Raw genomic sequence first — 24,332 nt, 5'->3', positions numbered from 1 at the left:
ACAAATAAACCTTGGTTCCTACCTGATAGGTGGTAGACTTTGTGGCTATTGCCCAGGAGGCTGCATCACCTCAAGAAACTTTAGCGAGATATATGATCTATGGCCAAGAGTTCTAGTGGGTCTGCCGATGGGGTCTTATCCGCTTACTCGGCAGAGCCTGAAAGGACTTTGTCAATGGGTGCTGATCCACTTATATGACAATACACCTTATGAAGGAGCACACAACCAATCCCGACCACCTGATCCTAACCACCATGTTAGTATTAAAAATTGTTCCGAGTTATCCCCAAACTCTTCACAACAACCATAACTCAAAAACCAACTTACACACGCACACATAATTTTCAAAACAAAAACAAAATAATAATAATGATACTCATCTAATAAGATATCACAAGAGTTCCTTACTGAACAATAGTGACTGGCCGCCAGTGCGACGTCTGCACTTAGTCAGCAGAAAGTCTAGAACATATCTAATAGACGTTACGTACCATTTAAGGATTGGTGTTAGCTCCTATACCCAGGATCGTATCCGCAGACACGAACGGACCCAGAGAAAAACATTTCTCGTAGGTCACACGAACGTCTTTCAAGTAGTGAGATGCAAACACTGAGTTACACCTCCAATATGTCGCTTCCAAGATATATTTTAGCGACATATTTCTGTGAAAAGAGAGAGACGTCGCTACTGGTCTCACCTCATGTGCTCTTACTCTCAAGAGTTTAAAAGAGTCGTCAGTGCAGACTTTGTGAGCGTCTGTAATGACGTTCCTAACAAAAAAGGCTAAAGCATTTTTGGACATAGGTCTTGAAGGATCCTTAACAGAGCACCAAAGACCTTGTCTAGAACCTCCCAACTGTTTCTTCCTCTGCAGGTAGAACTTTAGAGCTCTTACTGGGCAAAGAGACCTTTCAGCTTCTCTACCGACAAGACCCGATAAGCCTTCAACTTCAAAGTCTTTAGGCCAGGGATTCGAAGGATTTTCGTTCTCTGCCAGAAACAATGCTTTGAACGAACAGATGGCTGAGTCTCGTTTGAATCCAACTTTATCATCAAGGGCGTGCAGTTCACTAACTCTCTTAGCTGTCGCCAGTGACAAGAGAAACAAACACTTTCTCGTTAAATCTCGAAACGAGGCCATATGAAGAGGTTCGAACCTTCCAGAGGACAAGAACTTCAGGACAACATCGAGGTTCCAGCTAGGAGATGTATTCTTAGACTTCGTGGTCTCAAAGAATCTCATAAGATCGTGTAGATCTTTTTATCTGCAAGCTCTAGGCCTCTATTTCTAAAGACGGCCGAAAGCATACTCCTGTAACCCTTTATAGTGGATACAGAAAGATGTGATTCCTCTCTCAGGAATAACAGAAAATCGGCGATTTCGGTTACAGAGGTACTGGAGGAGGACAACTTCTTCGACTTACACCATCTTCTAAAAACCTTCCACTTGGATTGATAAACTCGCATAGTGGAAGATAGCGATCGCGCTTGCAGCCTTGCGAGAAAAGCCTCTCGCTCTGACAAGTCTTTCGATAGTCGAAAGGCAGTCAGAGCGAGAGCGGGGAGGTTTTGATGATACCTCTCGAAGTGCGGTTGTCTGAGAAGATCCATCCTTCTTGGGAGGGATCTGGGGAAGTCTACCGTCCACTCCAGTACCTCTGTGAACCACTCTTGAGCAGGCCAAAAGGGGGCTATCAGGGTCATTTTTGTCCCCTTCGAAGCCACAAACTTCCTTAGCACTTGTCCCAAAATCTTGAATGGGGGAAATGCATAGACGTCTACATGAGACCAGTCTAGAAGGAAGGCGTCGACTGTTAGAGCTCTGGGGTCTTCTACCACTGAGCAAAAGACTTCCAGTCTTTTTGAGAGGAACATGGCAAACAGGTCCACATGAGGAGTCCCCCATAGAGACCAAAGACTCTGACAAACTTCTGAGTGGAGGGTCCATTCTGTGTGAAGGACCTGGTTCCTCCTGCTCAGCCTGTCTGCCCTCATGTTCCTTACTCCCTGAACAAACCTCGTCAGGAGGGAGATGTTCCTCTGGGAGGTCCACAGTAGAAGATCTCTTGCAAGTTCGTACAGGAAAAACGAGTGTGTCCCTACTTGCTTCCGAATGTAGGCAAGGGCGGTGGTGTTGTCCGCGTTTACTTGGACTACACTGTTTGTCACTAAAGGTTCGAAGTTCTTTAGAGCCAGGTGTACGGCTAACAGTTCTTTGCAATTTATGTGCCAGGACACCTGAATTGCATTCCAGGTGCCTGACACCTCTCTCTTTCCTAAGGTTGCTCCCCAACCTACAAGGCTTGGGTTCTGAACCTCCAGGGAAATACCCTTGTTCTTCTTTAGTGGGGGCAACCACCATTCCAAGTTTTGTCTCATCACCAATGGAATGGGAAAACTGTCCAAGAGAAGTCCTGTCTTCAAGTTCCACGATCTTTTGAGGAAGAACTGAAGAGGACGGAGATGAAGTCTTCCTAGAGGAAAGAACTGTTCGAGCGAGGAAAGGGTCCCTAAAAGGCTCAACCATTCCCTCGCCGAAGTACGTTTTTTCCTTAAGAAGAGAGAGACTTTCTCTAAGCCTCTCCCGAGTCTCTCTTGAGAAGGAAATACTCGAAAACCCCGAGAATCCATCTGAATCCCCAGATAGACCAAGTTCTGGCTGGGGATCAGTTGAGACTTCTCGAGGTTCACGAGTAATCCCAATGTTTTGATCAGGTTTAGGGTCAAAGCAAGGTCCTCCAAACACTGTCTCTCTGATCTGGCTCTGATGAGCCAGTCGTCTAGGTACAGAGAGATATTGACACCTTTCAGGTGAAGCCATCTCGCTACATTTTTCATCAGGCTTGTGAAGACCTGAGGAGCAGTGGAAAGGCCGAAACACAAGGCCCTGAACTGGAAGATCCTTCCCCCCGTCATGAAACAGAGGTACTTCTTCGACGAAGGATGAATCGGGACGTGAAAATAGGCATCTTGGAGATCCAGAGAAACCATCCAATCCCCTTGGCGAAGAGCCGCAAGGACTGACGCAGAAGTCTCCATGGTGAACTTCTCTTTCAGAACAAATTTGTTCAGAGCGCTGACGTCTAGAACTGGTCTCCAGCCCCCCGAGGCTTTCGCAACCAAGAAAAGGCGATTGTAAAACCCCGGGGAGTTTTGATCCAGTACTAGTTCTATCGCTTGAAGAGTATCTCTCAGAACAGGGTCCTTGTAATTGGCGGACAATTCCCGCGGAGTTGAAGTCAGGGGAGGATTGTCCTGGAAGGGGATGTAATATCCCTTCTTTATTACAGACATCGACCAAGCGTCTGTATCGATGAGTGCCCAGGCCTCCGCAAATCCCCGGAGCCTGGCACCTACTGGTGTTTGGAGGATCCGTACATCACTTTCCCCTTTTAAAGGGACGGAATGAAGATCTACCTCTCCTCTCAGGCGCTTTCCTTTTTGAAGGAGCTCTAGAGGGAGGACCTCCTTGAAAGGGCTGAAGAGACGTATTCGCCCCTTTCTTCTCTCCCACTACTACTGGTCTCTTCTTTCTGGATGACTGAAGGAGAAGATCCTGGGTCGCCTTCTCCGTTAGTGAACGGGAAATGTCCCTCACCAACTGAGAAGGGAACAGAAAGTCAGGCCTGGGAGCAAACATCAAAGCTGCTCTTTGTGAGTGAGACACCGCTTTTGTCAGAAAAGCGCTAAAAACGGACCTCTTCTTCAAGAGTCCCGCTCCAAATAAGGAGGAGACTTCCCCTGAGCCATCCTGTACCGCCTTGTCTATACACGACAAGATACAGAGGAGAACATCAGGATCGAGGCCCTCCGAGTCATGGGCCTTCTTGGCCATCACCCCAAGGGACCAATCCAGGAAATTGAACACTTCCAATACATGGAAGAGTCCCTTGAGGAGATGATCCAGCTCAGAAAGACCCCAAGTCACACGAGCAGAATTCAGGCCATGCCTTCTTGAAGCGTCTACCAGACTGGAAAAGTCAGCTTCTGCAGAAGCTGGGAGAGTGAGTCCCATATTCTCCCCTGTCTGGTACCAAATACCTCTTTTGCCTGTAAGTCTAGCAGGGGGCATACAGAAGACCGTTCTAACCAGATCCTTCTTCGTTTTCATCCAGTTATCCAGAGACTGGAGAGCTCTCTTCATAGATATAGTCGGTCTCATTTTCAGAAAAGACGAAGACTTTGGCGTCTTGGCGCAAGAAAAGAGTGCGCGCGGATAAGGAGGAGCGGCAGGAGTTAAGGAATCTCCATATTCCTGAAGAAGAAGAGCTGTCAACACCTTGTAATTTGAAAGCCCTTCTCTACCACGAGTCTCGTCTTCTGAGTCCTCTTCAATAAAAGGATCAGAAGGAGAATCCAACTTCAAGTCTTGGGGGTCTTTCCAAACATCTCTCTCTGCGGGAGACAAACTCCTAACTGGAGAGGGGCTAAGAGCATGTACAGAGCCCCTATGAATCAAAGCTGACGTCTCGCGCCTGGCTGGCTCCTCGCGCTTGGCTGGCACCTCGCGCCTGGCTGACGCTTCGCGCCTGACTGACTCCTCATGCCTGGCTGACTCCTCGCGCCTGGCTGACGCCTCACGCCTGGCTGACGCTTCGCGCCTGACTGACTCCTCGCGCCTGGCTGGCGCCTCATTCCTGACTGGTTGACGCTTGGCTGGCGCCTCGCGCCTGGCTGAATCCTCGCGCCTGGCTGGCGCCTCGCGTCTGACTGGATCCTCGCGCCTGATAGGCTGCTCGCGCTTGTCTGGTGTCTCGTTCCTGGAAGACGCTTCTCGTCTAGTTGAAATCTTGCGCTTGGCTGGCGCCTCACGCTTGGCTGGCGCTTCACGCTTGGCAGAAGTCTCGTTATCGGAAGACATCTCACGCCTGGAAGACGCCTCACGTCTGACAGGAGCCTCACGCCTAGCAGGAGAAAGAAGACAAGACTTCTTGACAGGAAGTCTAACGTCCTTCCTACGAGGAGGATCTTTCGAAAGAACTCCGACCAACGCGGCTAACTGTTCTTGAACCGCTAAAAGAATCCTCTTGGAAGCCTCTCCAGCGTCCTCTTCAACAGGAGAGGGAGACCCCGAAGGAGTTTTACACGGACTGTCGTAACAGGGAGACGTCAAAACCACCTTCGCCTTCTTGATCGCGGATGGAGCTTATTCAGAAAATCGTTCGGGGCTCGAGTCAAACAAAGGCTCTTTCCAGTGCCTTTTCAGGGGCCTGGAAAGGTCCGAATCCTTCCACCCTCGTTTAGGTGAGGGAGAAGCGGACGAAGAGAAACACTCTCGCAGGACGCTTTTTCTAAAGCGGTCCTGAGCAGTCTGTTGTGCTACAGAGCCTGCTGAAGGGACGCCTGACCAGTGGGGATTCTCCACAACCTCCGTAAGGCTTTCGACTTTTCTTCTCCTCTGGGCTAGGGAGCTTGAAAGAGGTCTAGGCCTGGGAGCGTTGCAGAGACGGTCAGACGCCCCCTCCACAACACTAGGGGCACTCACTTCACTAAATACGTCACTTTCACTATCCTTACCTTTCATGGCAGCCATTTTGGATTTCATCCTATGAAGTGTAGCCTTCAGATCAGCGATTTCCGAGGCTGAATCTGAATGAAAAGCTTGTGAGGGACCTGATAAAGAGGGAGAATCCAATGCATAGTTTACAGAAGAGTTGGAATCATGAAAAGGCTCAATAGGCCTTGTACTACCCGCACCCTTAGATGCAGCCCTTCTAATTCTATCCCTCTCTAACTTCTTCAAATAAGAAGTTAGAGTCTTCCATTCCTCAACACTCAACCTCTCACACTCATGACAGGTGTTAGTCAAAGAACATTCAAAACCTCTACATTTATGGCATACAGTGTGAGGATCAACCGAAGCCTTCGGTATCCTCACCTTGCAGCCTACATTCACACACACTCTCACACTAACACTTGAATCAGACATTCTTGTAGAAAAATCAAAAGCAAGTCCAAATCCAGTCCACAGTAGCGAATGCCAAAACAACGATCCAGGTACGTCACCAAAAAGTCCGATGAAAGAAGATCAATTGCCTTGAAAAACGAATTCTAGTCAGGAGGTAGTAACAACAATGTTGATACCACTGGCGACAGAGAAAATATGATAGAAAACGGGAATGGTTCCTAGTCCTGCCGCCCAGGGCAGGCCGGTAGATCACCTGACCTACCTGTAGCGAGTGGCGCAAAATTTGAATTTCTGTCGGGGACGACGGAGTCTTAGCTATGTATATATCTGACAGGTAAGTTGATTGTATGAAAATTTCATATATAATTGTATTCAAATCGCGCTGTGAGCAAAATGGTTAAAGCTAAAGAGTTAATTTTTTTTCCGTTGTATTGTACACTAAATTGCAATCATTTTGGTATATAAAACATTGTAAAACGATCAAGGCAACACAGAGAAAATATTATCACAAAATGATGCATGAATTCGTAACGCGAGGACGTAAAAAAAAGCAGTTTTCAAAAATTCACCATAAATCGAAATATTGTGCTAGAAACTTCCTGTTTGTTGCAAAATGAAGGTAATTGATTGAATATTACTAGACTGTAAGTGTTGTAGCTTACAATTGCAGTTTTCAACCATTTCGGTCGAGGTAAAGTTGACTGAAGGACAAATTTTTTCTATTTATCGTTATTCATATGAAAATATTTCAAAACTGATAAAAGCTACAACAATAGGTTGTGTTGTTGTATTCTACATGAAATTGTGCACATTTTCATATATAAAACTTTATGTAATGGCTAATTTACAATGGTGCAAACATTACGACAATCGGACGAAAAAATTTAGGATTTTTTTGGATGAGTTACTGCGCGGACTAAGGAAAAGTTTATTTCACAAATTCACCATAAATCAAAATATTGTGCTAGAGACTTCCAATTTGTTGCAAAATAAAGATAAATGATTGAATATTAATAGAATGTAAAAGTTTTAGCTTACAATTGCGTTTTTAGACCATTTCGTTAGAGTCAAAGTTGACTGAAGGTTGAAATTTTGGCACTTCTCGTTATTTATATGAAAATATTTCAAAACTGATAAAAGCTACAACCATGGGTTGTTTTTAGTTGTATTCTACATGAAATTGCACACATTTTCATATATAAAACATTATGTAACGGCTTATTTAAAATGGTGCAAACATTACGACAATCGGACGAAAAAATTTCTGATTTTTTTCGGAAGAGTTACGGCCCGGACGTCAAGAAAAAGTTTTTTTTTTTCTAAAATTCACCATAAATCAAAATATTGTGCTAGAGACTTCCAATTTGTTGCAAAAAAAGGGTAAATGATTGAATATTACTAGAGTATAAGTGTCTTAGCTTACAATTGCGTTTTTTTACCATTTCGGTCGAGTCAAAGTTGACCGAAGGTTGGTATTTTGGTACTTATTGCTCTTTATATGAAAATATTTCAAAACTGATAAAAGCTACAACCACGGGTTGTTTTAAGATGTATTCTACATGAAATTGCGCACATTTCTATATATAAAACTTTATGTAATGGGTAATTTAAAATGGTGCAAACATTACGACAATTGGATGAAAAAATTTATTATTTTTTCGGAAGAGTTACAGCGCGGACGTAAGGAAAAAGTTTTTTCATAAATTCACCATAAATCGAAACATTGTGCTAGAGACTTCTAATTTGTTGCAAAATGAAGGTAAATGATTGAATATTACTAGAATATAAGAGTTTTAGCTTACATTTGCGTCTTTCCACCATTTCGGTGGAGTCAAAGTTGACCGAAGGTTGAAATTTTGGCACTTATCGTTATTTATATGAAAATGTTTCAAAACTGATAAAAGCTACAACCATGAGTTGTTTTTAGTTGTATTCTACATGAAATTGCGCACATTTTCATATATAATACTCCATGTAACGGCTAATTTAAAATGGTGCAAAAATTATGTCAAAGTGACGAAATAATTTCTGAGATGTGTCGCTGATACTTTTTAGTGTGATAGGAAAGAAATTCGCGCTTGCGCGCCTGCTTAACGATTGTAAACAAAACAACGCCTTGATCCGTGAGCTCCCAGCATCCCCCAAGGCGCATGATTCAAAAGTTTTCGCCTAGTAGGCCTATAACTATTTTTCCATGAATTTTTTTAAAAACTTTTTTTATATTGATGAACCATACGTCCAATCGGCACCCAACAGACAATTTATATCGACGTTTAATACGTCCAATCGGCGTTAAAGGTTTAATATGATTTTCTGGTTAAGAAAGGGCAGAGGTTATGGAGAAGTAGCAGCCCATTACCACATGAAAAAAAGTGCAGTTGCCTGCATTGAGAACGAATATGAGCAGAGAAAAATACTTGGAGGAGAGGTCATTCATGGAGAAGAACTCGCCGGCCTTTATTATTATCCCACCGTCTAACAGGACTTTGAAATTTTGTGTTCTGTACAAACTGATCAGAAAAGTAAGGCAGATACAGCCAATGGTAAAGTCATGGGATAAGAATGAAAAAAAAAGAGGGGAAACGCGGAACACCATGGCCCCCCACCACGGCCCGCCAGCCAAAAACGGCCCGGGCCACCCACAAATTCCATCAATACCGTTAATGAAACAGTGAAGCCCTATCATGTCTTGTTTGAGCAAATGTACAATTACCTTAAACAAGTGGTGTCTCCCAAAATCCCTGACAAAGTGCCTCCTGAAGAAGGTGAAGAAGCACACCTCAGAGGATATGTAACTCCTCTACTTTGCTGTGCAGTCTATCTTCATCGTCATTCATCAGGCTGCACAGCTATATCATCATCATCTATGATCAACATTCATCACCAGTAAGTGCTGTATGATTTAATATTATTATTATAATATTTAATGTCACATATTATACAGTAAATAACATGAAAATACAGAATATTGCTGTATTTTCATGTTATTTACTGTAATTATTTACCGCAAATAAGGGGTATCTACTGTAATTATTTACCACTGCACAATGGCTGAAATGCAAGCAAAACATTGTTGTTATCAGATTCGGTTCAGTTATAGTAAAACAACTGTTTTCATTCAGTTGTTTATGGCTGTAGCATTTAAGCAACAATTATAATGTCCCTAACGATACTTTTATTATTTTCTTTTACTTTTTTATCTTATTTAACTAGAAGGTATGATAAAAGGGATTTTGACGTAAGGTAAAAAATCTTATTTCTGAGGCGATTGGCTCGTGTCGCCAGCGAAAGAAAATCCTTTAATCTATTATTTCTAGGGTAAATGTACTAACACATACCAGAGAATAAATAAAATAAAGAAAAAGGTCAGTATAACTGACTCGCTCACCCTCCAGAGGGTGTCGGTATGAACACTAGGCGAGTGAGACCACAACCACGAGCCAAATGCCAATAGAAATCTCCCACTACCAAATCCCTCCAAGAGGGGAGCCGACCCACAGGGTGAGCAGCTCGTACTACTACTACTCCATTCCCATGCTGTCGACTGCTGCGCCCTGGTGGCCATCCTGAAGTTAGCAGACAATCTTGGCGAAGGGATGGGTAGGGTGGGATTTCGCTGGCGACACGAGCCAATCGCCCAGAAATAGATTTTTCCTTACGTCAAAATCCCTTTTCGGTGGCTCAGCTCGTGTCGCTGCGCGAAATCGTACCAGAGAAATAGCACAAGATTGTAAACAAAAGTAATAAATTAAAATAATCATAGGTCCCAAATAAAATAAAGAAAAAAATAAAAAAGAATATAATTGCTAAAAAGATACAAATACACAGTGATACAAAGTAACAATATGCTTAAATTACCCTTAATTCTAAACATGTTTCTTAACATAAGGTAATTTACATATGTACCAGAGGTAAATTGGCTTACATGTAACAGAATGGTATCTGTGTAAAGGCATGTATCAAAATATAATAGCAATTCAAACAATCAAATTAATCAACTATGATAATATATAGTAAGGAATGTATATGACTTAATATACAAAACCCGTAACCATTATAAATGAGATGTATCCCCTAGCATAAAAATAAGGGGGTAACATCCATGAGATCAATATGCATAATCATCTGTGAGTGTCCCTAGCACAAAAATAAGGGGCACTCACTACCTTATTAAAAAGCAGCTAAGGCACAAGGTGAATGTAAATGAACACTGTAGGAATAGACGAACTGTTGGGTGAGGCAGGTAGAAAGGAGGACTGAATCTTCTACTACAAATTAACTAGAGTCAGGGGAAACTATGTTTCCCGCTGCTACTGCTGAAAATTTCAGAGCTTCCAAGGACTTAAGGTAATGGCGTTTGAATACTGTCGGCGATTTCCATCCGGTATATTTTTTCCACTCATCAAAGTTCATGTGTTGGAAATAATTAATTGAGGTGGCTACTGCCCTGACATCATGTGCTTTTGGGAAAGAGTCAGGATTGGCTTGTTTGATAAAGTACAGGATTTGTTGCCTGATGCCTTTAATGGATAAAGTTCCACCTTTTTCCCTCTTAAAGAGGGGCCCCGATGAGGATGAGGAGGTCCTGGATAGAAAGGCTCGTAAGCTGAAACTGGACAAAGGGATACATCTTGTGGAAGAGGTAAAACTTTCCAAGGTTCCCACCTCATCAAAGGATCTTCATTTTTTGCCAAAAAACTACGTTCCGGAGAAAGTAGTTACATTCCCCTGTGGGAAGGAATTGAATATGATCCGGATCTCTGGACAAAGCCGACAGTTCTGAAATTCTTGCTCCTGAAGCCAAGCTTAATAAAAATAGGGTTTTCCTTAGGAGCATCATAAACGAGCATGTGTCATTATCGGTTTCGGAAGCCAGTTTTAGAACATCGTTTAAGAACCATGAAACTGACGTAGGTCCTCCCTAACAGAAGGCCTAAGTCTAGCACATGCCTTAGGAATAGACGAGAAGTAGGTATCCGTCAAGTCTATGTTAAATCCAAATTGAAATATCTTTTTCAAGGCTGACTTGTTTGAGTAATCGTGATAGCTGGCTAAACCTTTTTCAAATAAGGATCTGAAGAAGGATATAGCTGAATTAACTGTCATGATTCTGATATCTGACTCTCTCAGGAAGGTTGCTAACTTTTGACAGCAGCATCATACTGCCTCAAAGTTGAATCCCTTTTATCGGATTCCAAGAAGAGAATATTCTGAGGGTCAATATTCGCATCTCTTTTAGCCGCAAACTTCATGAAATCCATAAAGTTAGGGTTTTGAGAATCCCTGAGGAAGCGAACACAGTCTTCGTTTGTACTGACTGGGAGAGCTTGGGACTGGGGATCCGAAGGGACGAAGGCCCAGTTCCAGAATCAGGGGGTACCAATTGCTCTTCGGCCAGTCTGGGGCTACTAGAGCCACTTGACCCTTGAATGTCCTGAGTTTGTCCAATACTTTCATAAGGAGATTCACTGGAGGGAAGACGTAAATCTTCCCCCAGTTGTTTCCAGTCTAGAGCTAGGGCGTCCGTGGCGTAAGCCAGAGGGTCCAGGTTGGGGGCTACATAACACGGTAGTTTGTGGTTCGCTTGGGATGCGAATAGGTCCACCTGAAAGCCCTGGGACTCTTTGAAGGATCCATTGGAACGAACTGTCGTCTAGTGACCATTCCGACTCTAGGGGTACTGATCGGGATAGGGCGTCTGCTATGACGTTTCTGACTCCAGCTATGTGGGTGGAGGAAAGATGCCAACTGAATTTGTCTGCCAGGGAGAAGATGGCTATCATGACGTGATTTAGATGACGTGACTTGGAGCCTCCTCTGTTTATGCAATGTACTACCACTGCTCTGTCCAGGACTAGCTTTATGTGGGAGTACTTTGGTGGGAGTAATCTTTTCAGAGTCAGAATACTGCCATCGCCTCCAGTACGTTTATGTGAAACTGACGGAACTGAGGTGACCAAAATCCCCTTGAACCTTTTTGACTTGGGAGTACCTCCCCAGCCGCTTAAGGACGCGTCTGTGTGGATGGTGATCCCTGGTGGAGGGAACTGAAGGGGTACTGACACTGATAGATTCTTGACTTTTGCCCCGGGTCGAAGCCGATTCTTTAGAATCAGAGGCACTGAGGATAGCTTGTCCCTGGACCTGACATTTGCTCGTGAGCGCCAGATCCTGGTTAGGTCTTTTAATTTGGCTTTCATCAAGATGTTCGTTACTGATGCAAACTGGAGAGAGCCGAGGATCCTTTCCTGAGCTCTCCTGGATGCCAGTTTGTGATTCAGAAATTGCTTGACTGACTTCGCTATTTCTTTCCTTTTGGTAGATGGAATCGACAGAGTGTGTGAGGATAGATTCCATTGAATGCCTAGCCACTGAAAGTTTGACTCTGGAGTGAGTCTCGACTTGGATTTGTTTATCTTGAATCCTAGATATTCTAGGAAACTGGATCACTTTCAGTGTGGCCTTGTTGCATTCTTCGACTGATGGTGGGGCCCAGATCAACCAATCGTCGAGATACGCCACTACCATAATCCCTTGCGCTCTGAGCTGTTGTACTACTACTTCCGCTAGCTTCGTGAACACCCTGGGTGCCACGTTGAGCCCGAATGGAACTACCTTGAAGGAGAATGTCTGGTCTCCTATCTTGAATCCCAGATATGGACGGAAGTGTCTTGCAATAGGATATGATAGTAGGCGTCTGTAAGATCGATAGAGGTGGTGACGGCCCCACGGGGAAGTAAGGTCCGCACCTGTGAGATCGTGAGCATCTTGAACTTGTCGCAGCGGATGGCTAAGTTTAAGCGGGACAAGTCTAAGATTACTCTTCTTTTGTTTGAGCCTTTCTTTGGCACGCTGAACAAGCGACCTTGAAATTTTAACCTCTTGACTTTGGCTATAGCTCCTTTCTGAAGGAGGTCCTCTGCGTATTCTGTCAATTCTTTTGGAAGGAAGTTGACGGAAAGGTCTGGCTGGAGGTGGGTTCGTCAACCAGCTCCAACCAGCCCTTTGACACTATGCTCTGAGCCCACTGGCTGAAGTTCCACCGGTGGCGAAGTGAAACAGCCTCCCTCCTACCTGAAGTTCTTCATTGGTTCTTGTAACCACCTCGTCCTCCTCTGAAGTGCTTTCCCCTATTGAAGTGGGGTCTCCCGATCCTCTTCCACGAAAGGACGCTTACCTCTGCCTCCCTTGCCCGAGCGGTCATACTTCTGAGAAGCTTGACTCTCGAAGGCTTGATTGTAAGCTGGAGAGATGGCATATGAGGTGGAGGGTTGAGGCTGAGGGGATATCACATAAATAGGTTGTGATTGACCTTTAGACGTGGAGGGTTGGGCTGTCTGCACTAACGGCACAGCTGGAACTTGCTGGGGGTAAGCGCGGTTGTTTTTTCTTTTGGTAAGGTTGGAAACGTCTGGGTTTCCTTTGTCCCTTACCTTAGGTGTCAGGTCTTGCCTCCTCCTAGCCGTAAGACCCCCAACGGTCTTTAAGGCTCTGGTTCAACCTCGTAGCCTCTGCCTGTACTTCCTTAACCATGGCCTCTGGGAAGAGATCTGCGCCCCAGATGTTGGAAGAGAGTAACCTATTCGGTTCGTGACGAATGGTTGCCTCTAGCAGGACATGCTTCCTACAATTCGTTCTAGCAGTGGCAAACTCGAACATATCTGACTGCACCGTTTGAGTCAGGGCTTTTGGTCATAAGCTTAAAAATTGGTTCTGAACCATAAGCCATGGTTGCTACCTCAGACATAGCCATCGAGTTGATTGATCTGGCTAGTCGTGATTTTGAGTCAAATTCAGCCTGAATAAGACTATCTGGGAGCCTGGGTAGCTTTTCGCCAAACTGCTCCATAGCACAGTCAGGTTTGAGTTTGCCAGCTGAGAATGTATTTGGCAAGTCTTCCCACAATTCTCCGATTGAAGGGAGCAATGAGATGTGGGATCTGCTTCTTTCAACTGAGGCATGGGTTCCCCCTTCTGAGCTGCTGAGATGGTCGACCTTGCTATCTTGGTTAGGAACGGGAGCGGGGTACTTTCATCCATTGTGAAAATGGTAAAGGGACTTTTAAATGGGTTGTACTTTGGTGTTTGAACAATCCATGTCCTCTAAACATACTGAGCCATTCTCGCTGAGCCTGGTCTCTAGAATAGAGGACTGTCTCCTTTGGTACCCTATCGTCCCGAACCATAGCCGAAGGCGTGAGCCTTGCGTAGCCTATAAAAGGAGGCTGTAGGCCTTCCGGGTAGAACTCGAAGTCCTCTATTCTTCGAGTTCCGAACTCCGGTATGGAGATAAGACCATCCTGGAAGGGGGCATATGACGCTACTCTCCAAGGATTGTTCATTGGAGAAAGCGGGCAGCGAGTCATACGGGGGAAGAAGCTGAGATCCACTAGTGTTGGAGGTTGAAGGAGAGGCTAGAGGGGTTCTCTTAGACCGTGGCTATAATAGAATCCTGAGAAGTGATTCTGTCCGATAGGCGAGATATCATTTGTTCCATACTACTCTTAAGGGTACCCACTAGATCGCCCACCTGTTGCAACAGGCCAGCATTGGAGTCCAAAGAGCCGGAGCCTGATGCTCAGAGGAGGTGGAGGGTAGGCTCTGAATAGGAACCAAAGGTAGCGGAACTGGTGATACTGCCGGGGTACGAGATCTCTCCTTGGGTTTACTTTTCGAGGACTTAGAGCCGGAGCTAGAGCCTTTAGACCTGTCTCGGGCCGGGCCGGGATTACGAGCCGGAGACTTACGCGAGGAAGAAGATGAGGACGTCTTCTTCGAAGACGATGACGTCTTAGTCAAGGTCATTATTTAGACTTGATCTTAGGCCTAACCGAAGCCTCAGGAGGAGTATACAGTTCATCAGCCGTAAAGCCTTGGAAGGATGGAGAAGTTGCAGGAGTAGAAGAGACAGTCAGACTCAAGGGAGACCCTTGGGTACCTGCATTACTTACCTCGACCAACAGGTCGTCTATACCTACCATAGGTTCAACATTAATATCCAGGGTAGCGACATCCGTGGAGATATCCTGGTCTTGTTCAGTTAAAGAGGCCGCCAGCTGTTGTTGGATGAAGGCAATAGACGGGTCCGCATCTACCGGGTCGACGTACCCGCGCCCTGCCTCGGAAGAAGATGAGCACTGCCAGACCTTCTCAAGAATGTAGGGCTGACCCTTGGCGGCGTTCTTGCCAAAACCTCCGACCCAGGCCCGCAGGGTAGCCAGTGCTGTATCTCTTACTGCCGGAGCCTGTAAGAGAGGACGTATTTTAGACTTAAGAATCACTTAGAACTAAAACTTAGAGTATAACTTAAACTAGATGTCTTAAGTTAATAAATGATGGAAACTTAAGGTAAGTACTAAAGAAGCGAAGCACTACTGAGGTGGAATAAAATACTTACCACCTTCCAAAAGCTGGCTCACCCAGATCGTAACATATGGTAGCACGTTTCTCATGGTACCAGACCTGGATGTCACCGTGCGGAGTCGCGCATGAGCATGGGGACCGGCAACTTCGTGTCCCAGGTCCTGAAGTGTAGCGGAACATCCCGGATGCTCACAGTTGGTGGCCTGTAAGTGGGAAGACACATGAGTATCTTAGAGGGATAACACTTACAGACTAAAAGGCAAAAGAACTCCGTTACATGCCGGAGCTCGGAAAAAATTTGGGCATAACCCCTCCCTGCATTGCCTGAATAGGCTATAATCCCGGAAAGATCCGGTACAATATAGGGAGGGGGGGGAGGGGGGGGGGGATTGGTTTAAGAAAATTAAGATAACTTAAAAATAACTTAAACCTAAGCACAAGCGAACCGGACTAGGTCCAGTTGAAGCGGAGTGTAGTAACTCAGCTAACGGTAAAGGTTAGTAGAAGACCTGCTGTATGCACCTGTCCAACTATGGTTGGACTATCTCCTTCCGCTGGATACCAGAACTCCGATAGGGATGGAGCTCTAGTAAGGAGGGAAGGGCGAGAAGGACATACGTGCTCGAGCTAACTCGGAGCGACAAGGCAGTAACGGAGGGGGGGGAAGGCCAGGGCCCCCCCACAACGTACCACCCGGCCGGACCGAGAAGCGTGAGAGGTCGGATCCAGTCTGGGTCTGTCCGACTCCCTAGCCCTCCGGTGAGGGGAGAAAAAGGGGGGATGCAGGCTCGGGTATGTGAGGCGAGCAAGGCGAGACCGACGCCACCCCCGCCGACTCCTATTGAAGAGCGGGGTATGGGGAAAGGGAAAAGGGGGGGGGGGGCAGGCGTCTGGCCGCCCGTTGATCACACAGTGACCACGAGGCGATAACTGGGATACGGTAACCCAACCTAGGCCAACCAACTGATCAGAGAGAAGCTATCGGGAAGCAACCTGAACTGAAAAGCGGTAGTCTAAAGGCCCATAGGGCAAAAACCAACTGATCAGAGAGAAGCTATGTGGAAGCAACCGAACTGATCAGCGGTAGAATAGGCTCTGCGAGCCGGGACCTAGGCTAAGCCAGACGCCAAACTAACCTAATAATGACAAAATAACACCAAATAAACTAAAATAAAATAAAAATTGAAAGAAAGAAGGTAAAAAAAAGCAGGAGAAAAAAAAAAAATCCAGGAGTGTACGACTAACCCGAAGGCAAGTCTACCACTCAAAGCTAGTCAGGGGCCGATACAAAGAACCCAGACTAGGGTCTGGATAGAAAAAGCCTACATAAGGTGATAAACATGCATGCATGACAACCTGAGTAGACCTTAAGTAACGCGGATAATCAAAATAGAGCGTAAATGAAAGGGGGGATGTTCCAGGTATGGAAGACCAAGAACGAACCCATCACGAGGCAGGACCATGCCGCCATGCTTCCGACCCCGAGAACGTATTTATACCTAAAAAACGGCAAATACTGTCTCAGGGACGGAAAAAACGCACTAACCGTAAATACTGAGTACTTAACTTAGCTGCTGCAATAGCTGAACGCTCCATTATCGAAAATCCGAAGAAAGGGCACAAAAAACACAGAGAGAAAAATAGCACTTGTGACTCGTGCGAGCTAACGAAAAAGGATGGCCACCAGGGGCGCAGCAGTCGACAGCATGGGATGGAGTAGTAGTAGTACGAGCTGCTCACCCTGTGGGTCGGCTCCCCTCTTGGAGGGATTTGGTAGTGGGAGATTTCTATTGGCATTTGGCTCGTGGTTGTGGTCTCACTCGCCTAGTGTTCATACCGACACCCTCCTGGAGGGTGAGCGAGTCAGTTATACTGACCTTTTTCTTTATTTTATTTATTCTCTGGTATGTGTTAGTACATTTACCCTAGAAATAATAGATTAAAGGATATTTTCGCGCAGCGACACAGCTGAGCCCAGAAATAAAGAGATGAAAGAAGTGTTGTATTCTGAAAAAGGTGAATTTTTTTTCTCTCCGTCACTCTTGGCCAAGATTTACCTGTAAGTTCATCAAATCTAACATTGAAAATTTGTAACACTAAGGCATCATTAACCAGTCTAGGGCACCGTAGTGCCCGTAGTCTTTTGAACTTTGATTAATAATGATATTTGTTACCGTCAAGCCACCAGGAACAGAACCCATCAGTAACCAGGAGATTGCCTGAAGAGCTGCAGTAGAGGTAGCCTCCTGGTTCACTGCTTCCTGCTGGGAGAGAGACACTCTCTACAGTGAGGTGCTGCAGTGAAAGACCGGGACCTAGTTGACCTAAGTCTGGTCAACCTGCTTCATTTGGATTGACCTCTCCCAGGGTGTGTAGTGTGTAATGCCCCTAATGAGGTAGAGGAGGAGGCATCTTGTCCAAACGATTGGACTGGAGTGAATTATCTTGTACTAAGACAAGATTATTCACTTGGTCCACTATACTGTCCGCAAGAGTAGACCACGGCAGCTCTATCAAAACCTTGGGTTCCTTCTTAGGACTTCAAAAGTATTTGAGACAAGAAGGGAAATCTACAGAAGTACAGGCTGTGGTCCCTTTCCCAAGATTGTTGTGCTGGTGAATTAGCGCCATGATCTCACCAAAAGTCCTCTGTATCTCTATGCAAAGGATCAAGTCCTTCAAGAGTGTGGTCCTCCCAATCTATTTTCTCTACAGGAGGGAAAACCACCCTAAACACCCAAAATCATCCTGAACAACGGGAGTGTACGTCGGGTGTGGCAACATGTTTTCCCTGCTAGGGTGCATCAAGAATTAGCGACTGCATTGCGGACTTTCAAGAATTTTGAGATAATTTCTGCTAAAGTGCGGATCACCTAGTGAAAAATAATTATGCATGAGTAGTTACCAAACAGTTCCCAATCTACAAAAGTTTCTAGATGACTATTTGTTTAATTGACGATCATTTGGTAAACCATGATTGTGTGTCAAACTATGGATATGACAAATTACTAAATGATACGTCAAGGCTATACTTTAAAAACAGTAACAGGTTAAGAGAGTAAGAGAAAAGAGAAGAGAAAAGCATAGTTAGGCTAACTCTAAATAACTCTGAGATGTCATTTTTGTGGGCAGATTTAGATTAGGTATGAATTATTTTTGTCAGTGGCAATAAGTGTTTATTTCATTAACATGAATAAATTTAAAATATAGCACAAAAATATAACTGTTATCCTACACTTTATGTAAGACACTGTAATGGAAGAATATAGTGTAAGGAGGGGACAGGGTAGCTCTTTTACTGTTTGGTGGCTTATTCATAGTTTGTTTGTGCCCAATGGTTGTATATCCTGTATTATAGTATAGGAAGCATTGCATAATATATGGCAATACACATGGGTAAGTCCAATTTAAAGAATTTTTCAAGAGTAATTTTCCCCAAAGATAGCGTAATCATGGCTTTTCTGTGAAAACACTCAAAAACAAAGAATCCAAAACTCAGACTATTTCTAGTTCCAAATACTATTTCAAATAAAGGATCCTCAAACTGAGCCAACTTCAACTCGGGAGTGATTGATGATATTCTAAAAAAAAGCAACAGTGTGTGCAAAGGTACATATAGCTTATTTAATAATATTGGTCCCAAAATATGATAAAAATGGCAGCTGATGGTGTAAGAGTATGAAGAATTACCAAGCAGTGGAATGCTTAACCAGGAAGATATAAAACTAAATAACTAAATAAGTTTTCAGCTAACCACTTCTAAACATGCAGTTCAGAGATTTATAAAATTTTTGAGTGGGACTCACCTCCATGAAGTAAGGTAAAGCAGAATCACTATAGAGAATATCTGCTAACCGCACAGATCCACTTGTTAGAACATCTATTTGGTGCTTGAGGTAATAATCACTGGCCAAGAACTTAGGCAAAAACCTACAGGAAAACATGTGTACAAGAATGGATTGCATTTAAAATTCTGTATAAAAAATTAGTGTAGCCTCTTTTCATGATGTATAATGAAAAATACATACAATAAAATTGATATTGAAACCAAAATGTAGTCATCTTGGAGAAAAGAAAGCTTCATTGTAAAAAATATATATGAGTTACTCCTTTTTCAAGAATCAAAGTAAATGAAAATATTAAAATAAAATTTTATTTTATTTTATACTTACCTGGCAATTACATAGCTGTAGGTTCCCTACTGCAGCAGACCAAAAATTCAAATTTTGCAGTGGTGCTACCATCACTGGTGCAAGTGACATGTATCCGCCCACTTCTGGACTCCAGGTATGAACATACCATACACCTCAATTCGATTTCGTTCGCAAACTCCACCTATGAGGAGGAGGAAGGGCTTTGAATATGTAATTGCTTGGTAAGTATAAAGTAAAATCTAATTTCATTATAATAATATTTCTTTTATTTTAGTGTCTTCCAAGCAATTACACAGCTGATTCCACAATGAAAGGTGGAGGGGTATGGAGGAAATATCTTTTGGCAATATAAAGAATTTCTCAAAAGACTATGTGGCAGCATTAACAACATGCTTGTCATACCTTACCTTGTAAGCAAGCCGCTGCTGAGTACTTCCTCTGGTTGGTACTCATGTTACTCAGTAGAGAGAGTGCTAGCAAGACCAAGGGTTGTCTCTACATCAGTGTGATGTTCTTCGAAGACATGGGTTCCTACCGCTGACTCACCAAAGAACAACAAAGACATAATGTCCTTGCCCTGGGCAAGAACCAGGTTAAAACCAACAAACAAAAAACTGTCCCCTACACCAGACCATGAAAAACCAACAACCCCCTACCACAAGCAACTGGGTACCGTGTACCCCTAGACTACCCAAGGACTCATTTAACCTTGATACAAGGAGAAAATGACAGAGGGACAGCCAACCTCCAATATTGCCTCTCTTAACACCAAACACCATGCCAGCAATGAATAAAGGGCCGAAAGTGCTACAATGCTCAAAACACGCCTCCACTTCCTTTAAGTAATGCATATCAAACACTGATTTTGATCTCCAAAAAGTTGATTGAAGAATGGTAACCAAAGACAAGCTATGCCAAAAAGCAAGTGAGGTGGCGACAGCTCTTACTTTATGTGCTTTTACTTTCAGAAGAGGCAAAGTTTCTTCTTTGCCCTGAGAATGGGGCTTGACTATCAAAGACCTCAAGAAATACTAAAGAGCCTTCTTAAATACAGGGCGAGATGGATTTTTGACACAACACAAGAGGTGAGAAGATGACCCCCTTATCTTCTCTGTCTTGTGAAGATAATAACTCAATGTTCTTACAGGGCTGGGAAGTCTCTCCTCTTCTGGTCCAAGAATGTCAATGAGGTTCTTAAGGACAAAGGAGTGAGGCCAAGGATCCTAAGGGTTCTCATTCTTTGCAAAAAATTGAAGTGCAAGGGAACAGACTGCATCTCCCTGAGCAAATCCCACTCTTATGTCAATGGGGTGCATTACACTCACACATTTAGCAGATGCTAAAGCTACCAGACAGTGTCTTCTTTGTTAAGTTCGTCAACGACACTGAGCGACGAGGCTCAAAAGGCGAGCTGGAAAGCCACTTTAGGACAACATCTAAATTCCATGCCAGGCAGTCTTTCGGAACTTTAAAGGTTTCAAAAGATTGAATGAGATCTACATGGTCACTGTTTGTAGACAGATCTAGACCCCTGAGCTTAAATACCAAGATCAACATGGCTCTATAACCTTTAACCCTCTTACCCGAAGCGGTATAATCGAAATTGTCTCCCGTATGCCTGGGCCGGTCTGGGAGTGAGCGCGGAAGTGGAAAAAATAATTTTTTCAAAAAATCACAGTGCACTTAGTTTTCAAGATTATTTTTGGCTCCTTTTTTTGTCATTGCCTGAAGTTTAGTATGCAACCATCAGAAATGAAAAAAATATTATCATATATAAATATTGCGATATGTGATAGCGCAAAAAAAAATTTCAGATATAATTATATTCAAATCGCGCTGCGCAGAAAACGGTTAAAGCTAACGAGTTACTTTTTGTTGTTGTATTGTACACTAAAGTGCGATCATTTTGATATATAACACATTGTAAAACGATCAAAGCAACACAGAAAAAATATTATCACAAAATGATGCATGAATTCGTAACGCGAGGACGTAAAAACATTTTTTTCAAAAATTCACTGTAAATCTAAATATTGTCCTAGAGACTTCCAATTTGTTTCAAAATGAAGACAAATGATTGAATTTTACAATACTGTAAGAGTTTTAGCTTAGAATTGCAGTTTTCGACCATTTTGGACGAGTTAAAATTGACCAAATGTCGAACTTTTGATATATATTTTTTTTATATGCAAATATTTCGAAAATTAGAAAAGCTACAATCCTTCAAATATTTTTTATTGTATGCTGCATAAAATTGCACACATTTTCATATATGAAACTCTATAAAACGCCTAATATGAAAATGAGCAAATATCAGGAGAATGCGACGTGCGAAGGGAAAGAAAAAGTTTTTTTTCAAAAATTCACCATAAATCTAAATATTGTTCTAGAGACTTCCAATTTGTTTTAAAGTGAAGATAAATGACTGAATATTACTAGACTGTAAGAGTTTTAGCTTACAATTGCGTTTTTTCGACCATTTCGGTTGAGTCAAAGTTGACCGAACGTAGTCTTTTCCTATTTATTGTGGTTTATATGCAAATATTTCAAAAATGAATAAAGCTACAACTTTCAAATATTTTTTGTTGTATTTTGCATGAAATTACGCACATTTTCATATATGAAACTCTATAAAACGCCTAATATGAAAATGAGCAAATATTAGGAGAATGCGACGTACGCATTTCATAGATTTGCGGCCGCGAATCGGCGCGCGGAGGGAAGGAAAAAGTTTTTTCAAAAATTCACCATAAATCTAATATTGTGCTAGAGACTTCGAATTTGTTTTAAAGTGAAGATAAATGACTGAATATTACTAGACTGTAAGAGTTTTAGCTTACAATTACATTTTTTGACCATTTCCATAGAGTTAAAGTTGACCCAACGTGGTTTTTTTCTATTTATCGTGATTTATATGCAAATATTTCAAAAAAGAATAAAGCTACAACCTTCAAAATTTTTTTTTTTTTGTATTTTACATGAAATTGCGCATATTTTCATATATGAAACTCTATAAAACGCCTAATATGAAAAAGAGCAAATATTAGGAGAATGCGACGTACGCATTTCGGAGATTTGCAGCAGAGAATCAGCGCACGGAGGGCAGGAAAAAGTTTTTTTCAAAAATTCACCATAAATCTAAATATTGTTCTAGAGACTTCCAATTTGTTTTAAAGTTAAGATAAATGACTGAATATTACTAGACTGTAAGAGTTTTAGCTTACAAATACGTTTTTTGACCATTTCGGTTGAGTCACAAAGTTGACCAAACATAGTTTTTTTTCAAAGTTGACCAAACATAGTTTTTTTCCTATTTATCGTGATTTATATGCAAATATTTCGAAGAGAAAAGCTACAACCTTCAAATATTTTTTGTTGTATTCCGCATAAAATTGCACACATTTTCATATATGAAACTCTATAAAATGCCTAATATGAAAAGGAACAAATATTAGGAGAATGCGACATACGCATTTTGGAGATTTGCGGCCGAGAATCGGCGAGCGGAGGGAAGAAATGTTTTTTTCAAAAATTCACCATAAATCTAAATATTGTTCTAGAGACTTTGAATTGGTTTTAAAGTAAAGATAAATGACAGAATATTACTAGACTGTAAAAGTTTTAGCTTACAAATGCGTTTTTCGACCATTTCGGTTGAGTCAAAGTTGACCGAACATAGTTTTTTTCCTATTTATCGTGATTTATATGCAAATATTTCGAAAATGAGAAAAGCTACAACCTTCAAAATTTTTTGTTGTATTCTACATGAAATTGCGCACATTTTCATATATGAAACTCTATAAAACGCCTAATATGAAAAGGAGCAAATATTAGGAGAATGCGACGTACGCATTTCGGAGATTTGTGGCCGAGAATCGGCACGCGGAGGGAAGGAAAAAGTTTTTTTCAAAAATTCACCATAAATTTAAATATTGTTCTAGAGACTTCCAATTTGTTTTAAAGTGAAGATAAATGATTGAATATTACTAGACTGTTATGTAATTTGCTTACCCAAAAATACCAATATATAAAAAAATTATATATATGTATGTATATATATAGTGAAAATTGAAGGCGGTTCTATCAACCAGTAGACATCAGTCGATGCAAGGTGAAGGACAATCCTTTATTCCCATTATTTGTACTTTATTGTCGCGACGTTTCAAGACATAAAAGTCCCATAATCAAGCTAAAAAAAAGATAAAACGAAAGTTAAAATCATAAACTCGGAATACATACTAAAAGTTTAAAAAGTTTACAAATATAAAAAGCAAGTACAAGAGTAGGGAGGAGTCAATACCATAAGGTGCTGAAAGCACAGACCGAGTGACAATTCGGGCCGGGTCAGCTTCGACTTGAACTCACGAGAGATACAGAGGTGTTGAGGAAGACTGGGTGTTTAACTGCGGAACGAGTTGTTTAATGAAAAGTGATTCTAAAATAGCTAAATGATGTTCGTTAGGGGATTGGCCTATAATTTTAAAATCTTTGTAATTCAAGTCATGTTTACATTTCTTTGTATGCTCGCGTATACATGAAAACTCAGGGTTAGTTAATTTGACACCTGTTCTATGATGTAGTCCCGAATTTCGTCAAATTCAAAGTATACAAGTCCTCTATATACCAGACTCCTTTTTACCATGACGCCACCACGAAATTGTTGGATATGGAGATTAACCATAAGAATCAAAATATTGTCAAACTAACAGATTTGTCTAACAGTTTATTTGTAAACATTACAGATAATTTATCCATCATTGATCGCGTTGTTTTTAAATATCTGTTTAATAAATGTATTGCTGATTATGTATTAATGGTCCGATGTACTCACGAGAGAAAACTGAGAAAGCTGGGTGTATTTATTCCTTCTTTTTCGAACAATAATAAAACTGTGTTTAATATGTCA

General features: G+C 42.5%; 1 protein-coding gene across 1 annotated transcript in view; it reads right to left on the bottom strand.

The window, feature by feature from the left end:
- The window catches only part of LOC135226994 (A-kinase anchor protein 10, mitochondrial-like), a 586,899-nt gene that overhangs the window by 322,971 nt on the left and 239,596 nt on the right, over nucleotides 1–24,332 (bottom strand). Inside the window, exon 4 of the mRNA XM_064266721.1 lies at nucleotides 19,079–19,202. Coding sequence (XP_064122791.1) covers nucleotides 19,079–19,202 — 124 coding nt within the window. The remainder of the gene's footprint in view (nucleotides 1–19,078; nucleotides 19,203–24,332) is intronic.

This window comes from Macrobrachium nipponense, chromosome 15, assembly GCF_015104395.2.
Source record: "Macrobrachium nipponense isolate FS-2020 chromosome 15, ASM1510439v2, whole genome shotgun sequence".
Taxonomy (NCBI): Eukaryota; Metazoa; Arthropoda; class Malacostraca; order Decapoda; family Palaemonidae; genus Macrobrachium; species Macrobrachium nipponense.
Note: the sequence above shows the minus strand (reverse complement) of the source record. Positions and strands in the feature narration are given on the sequence as shown.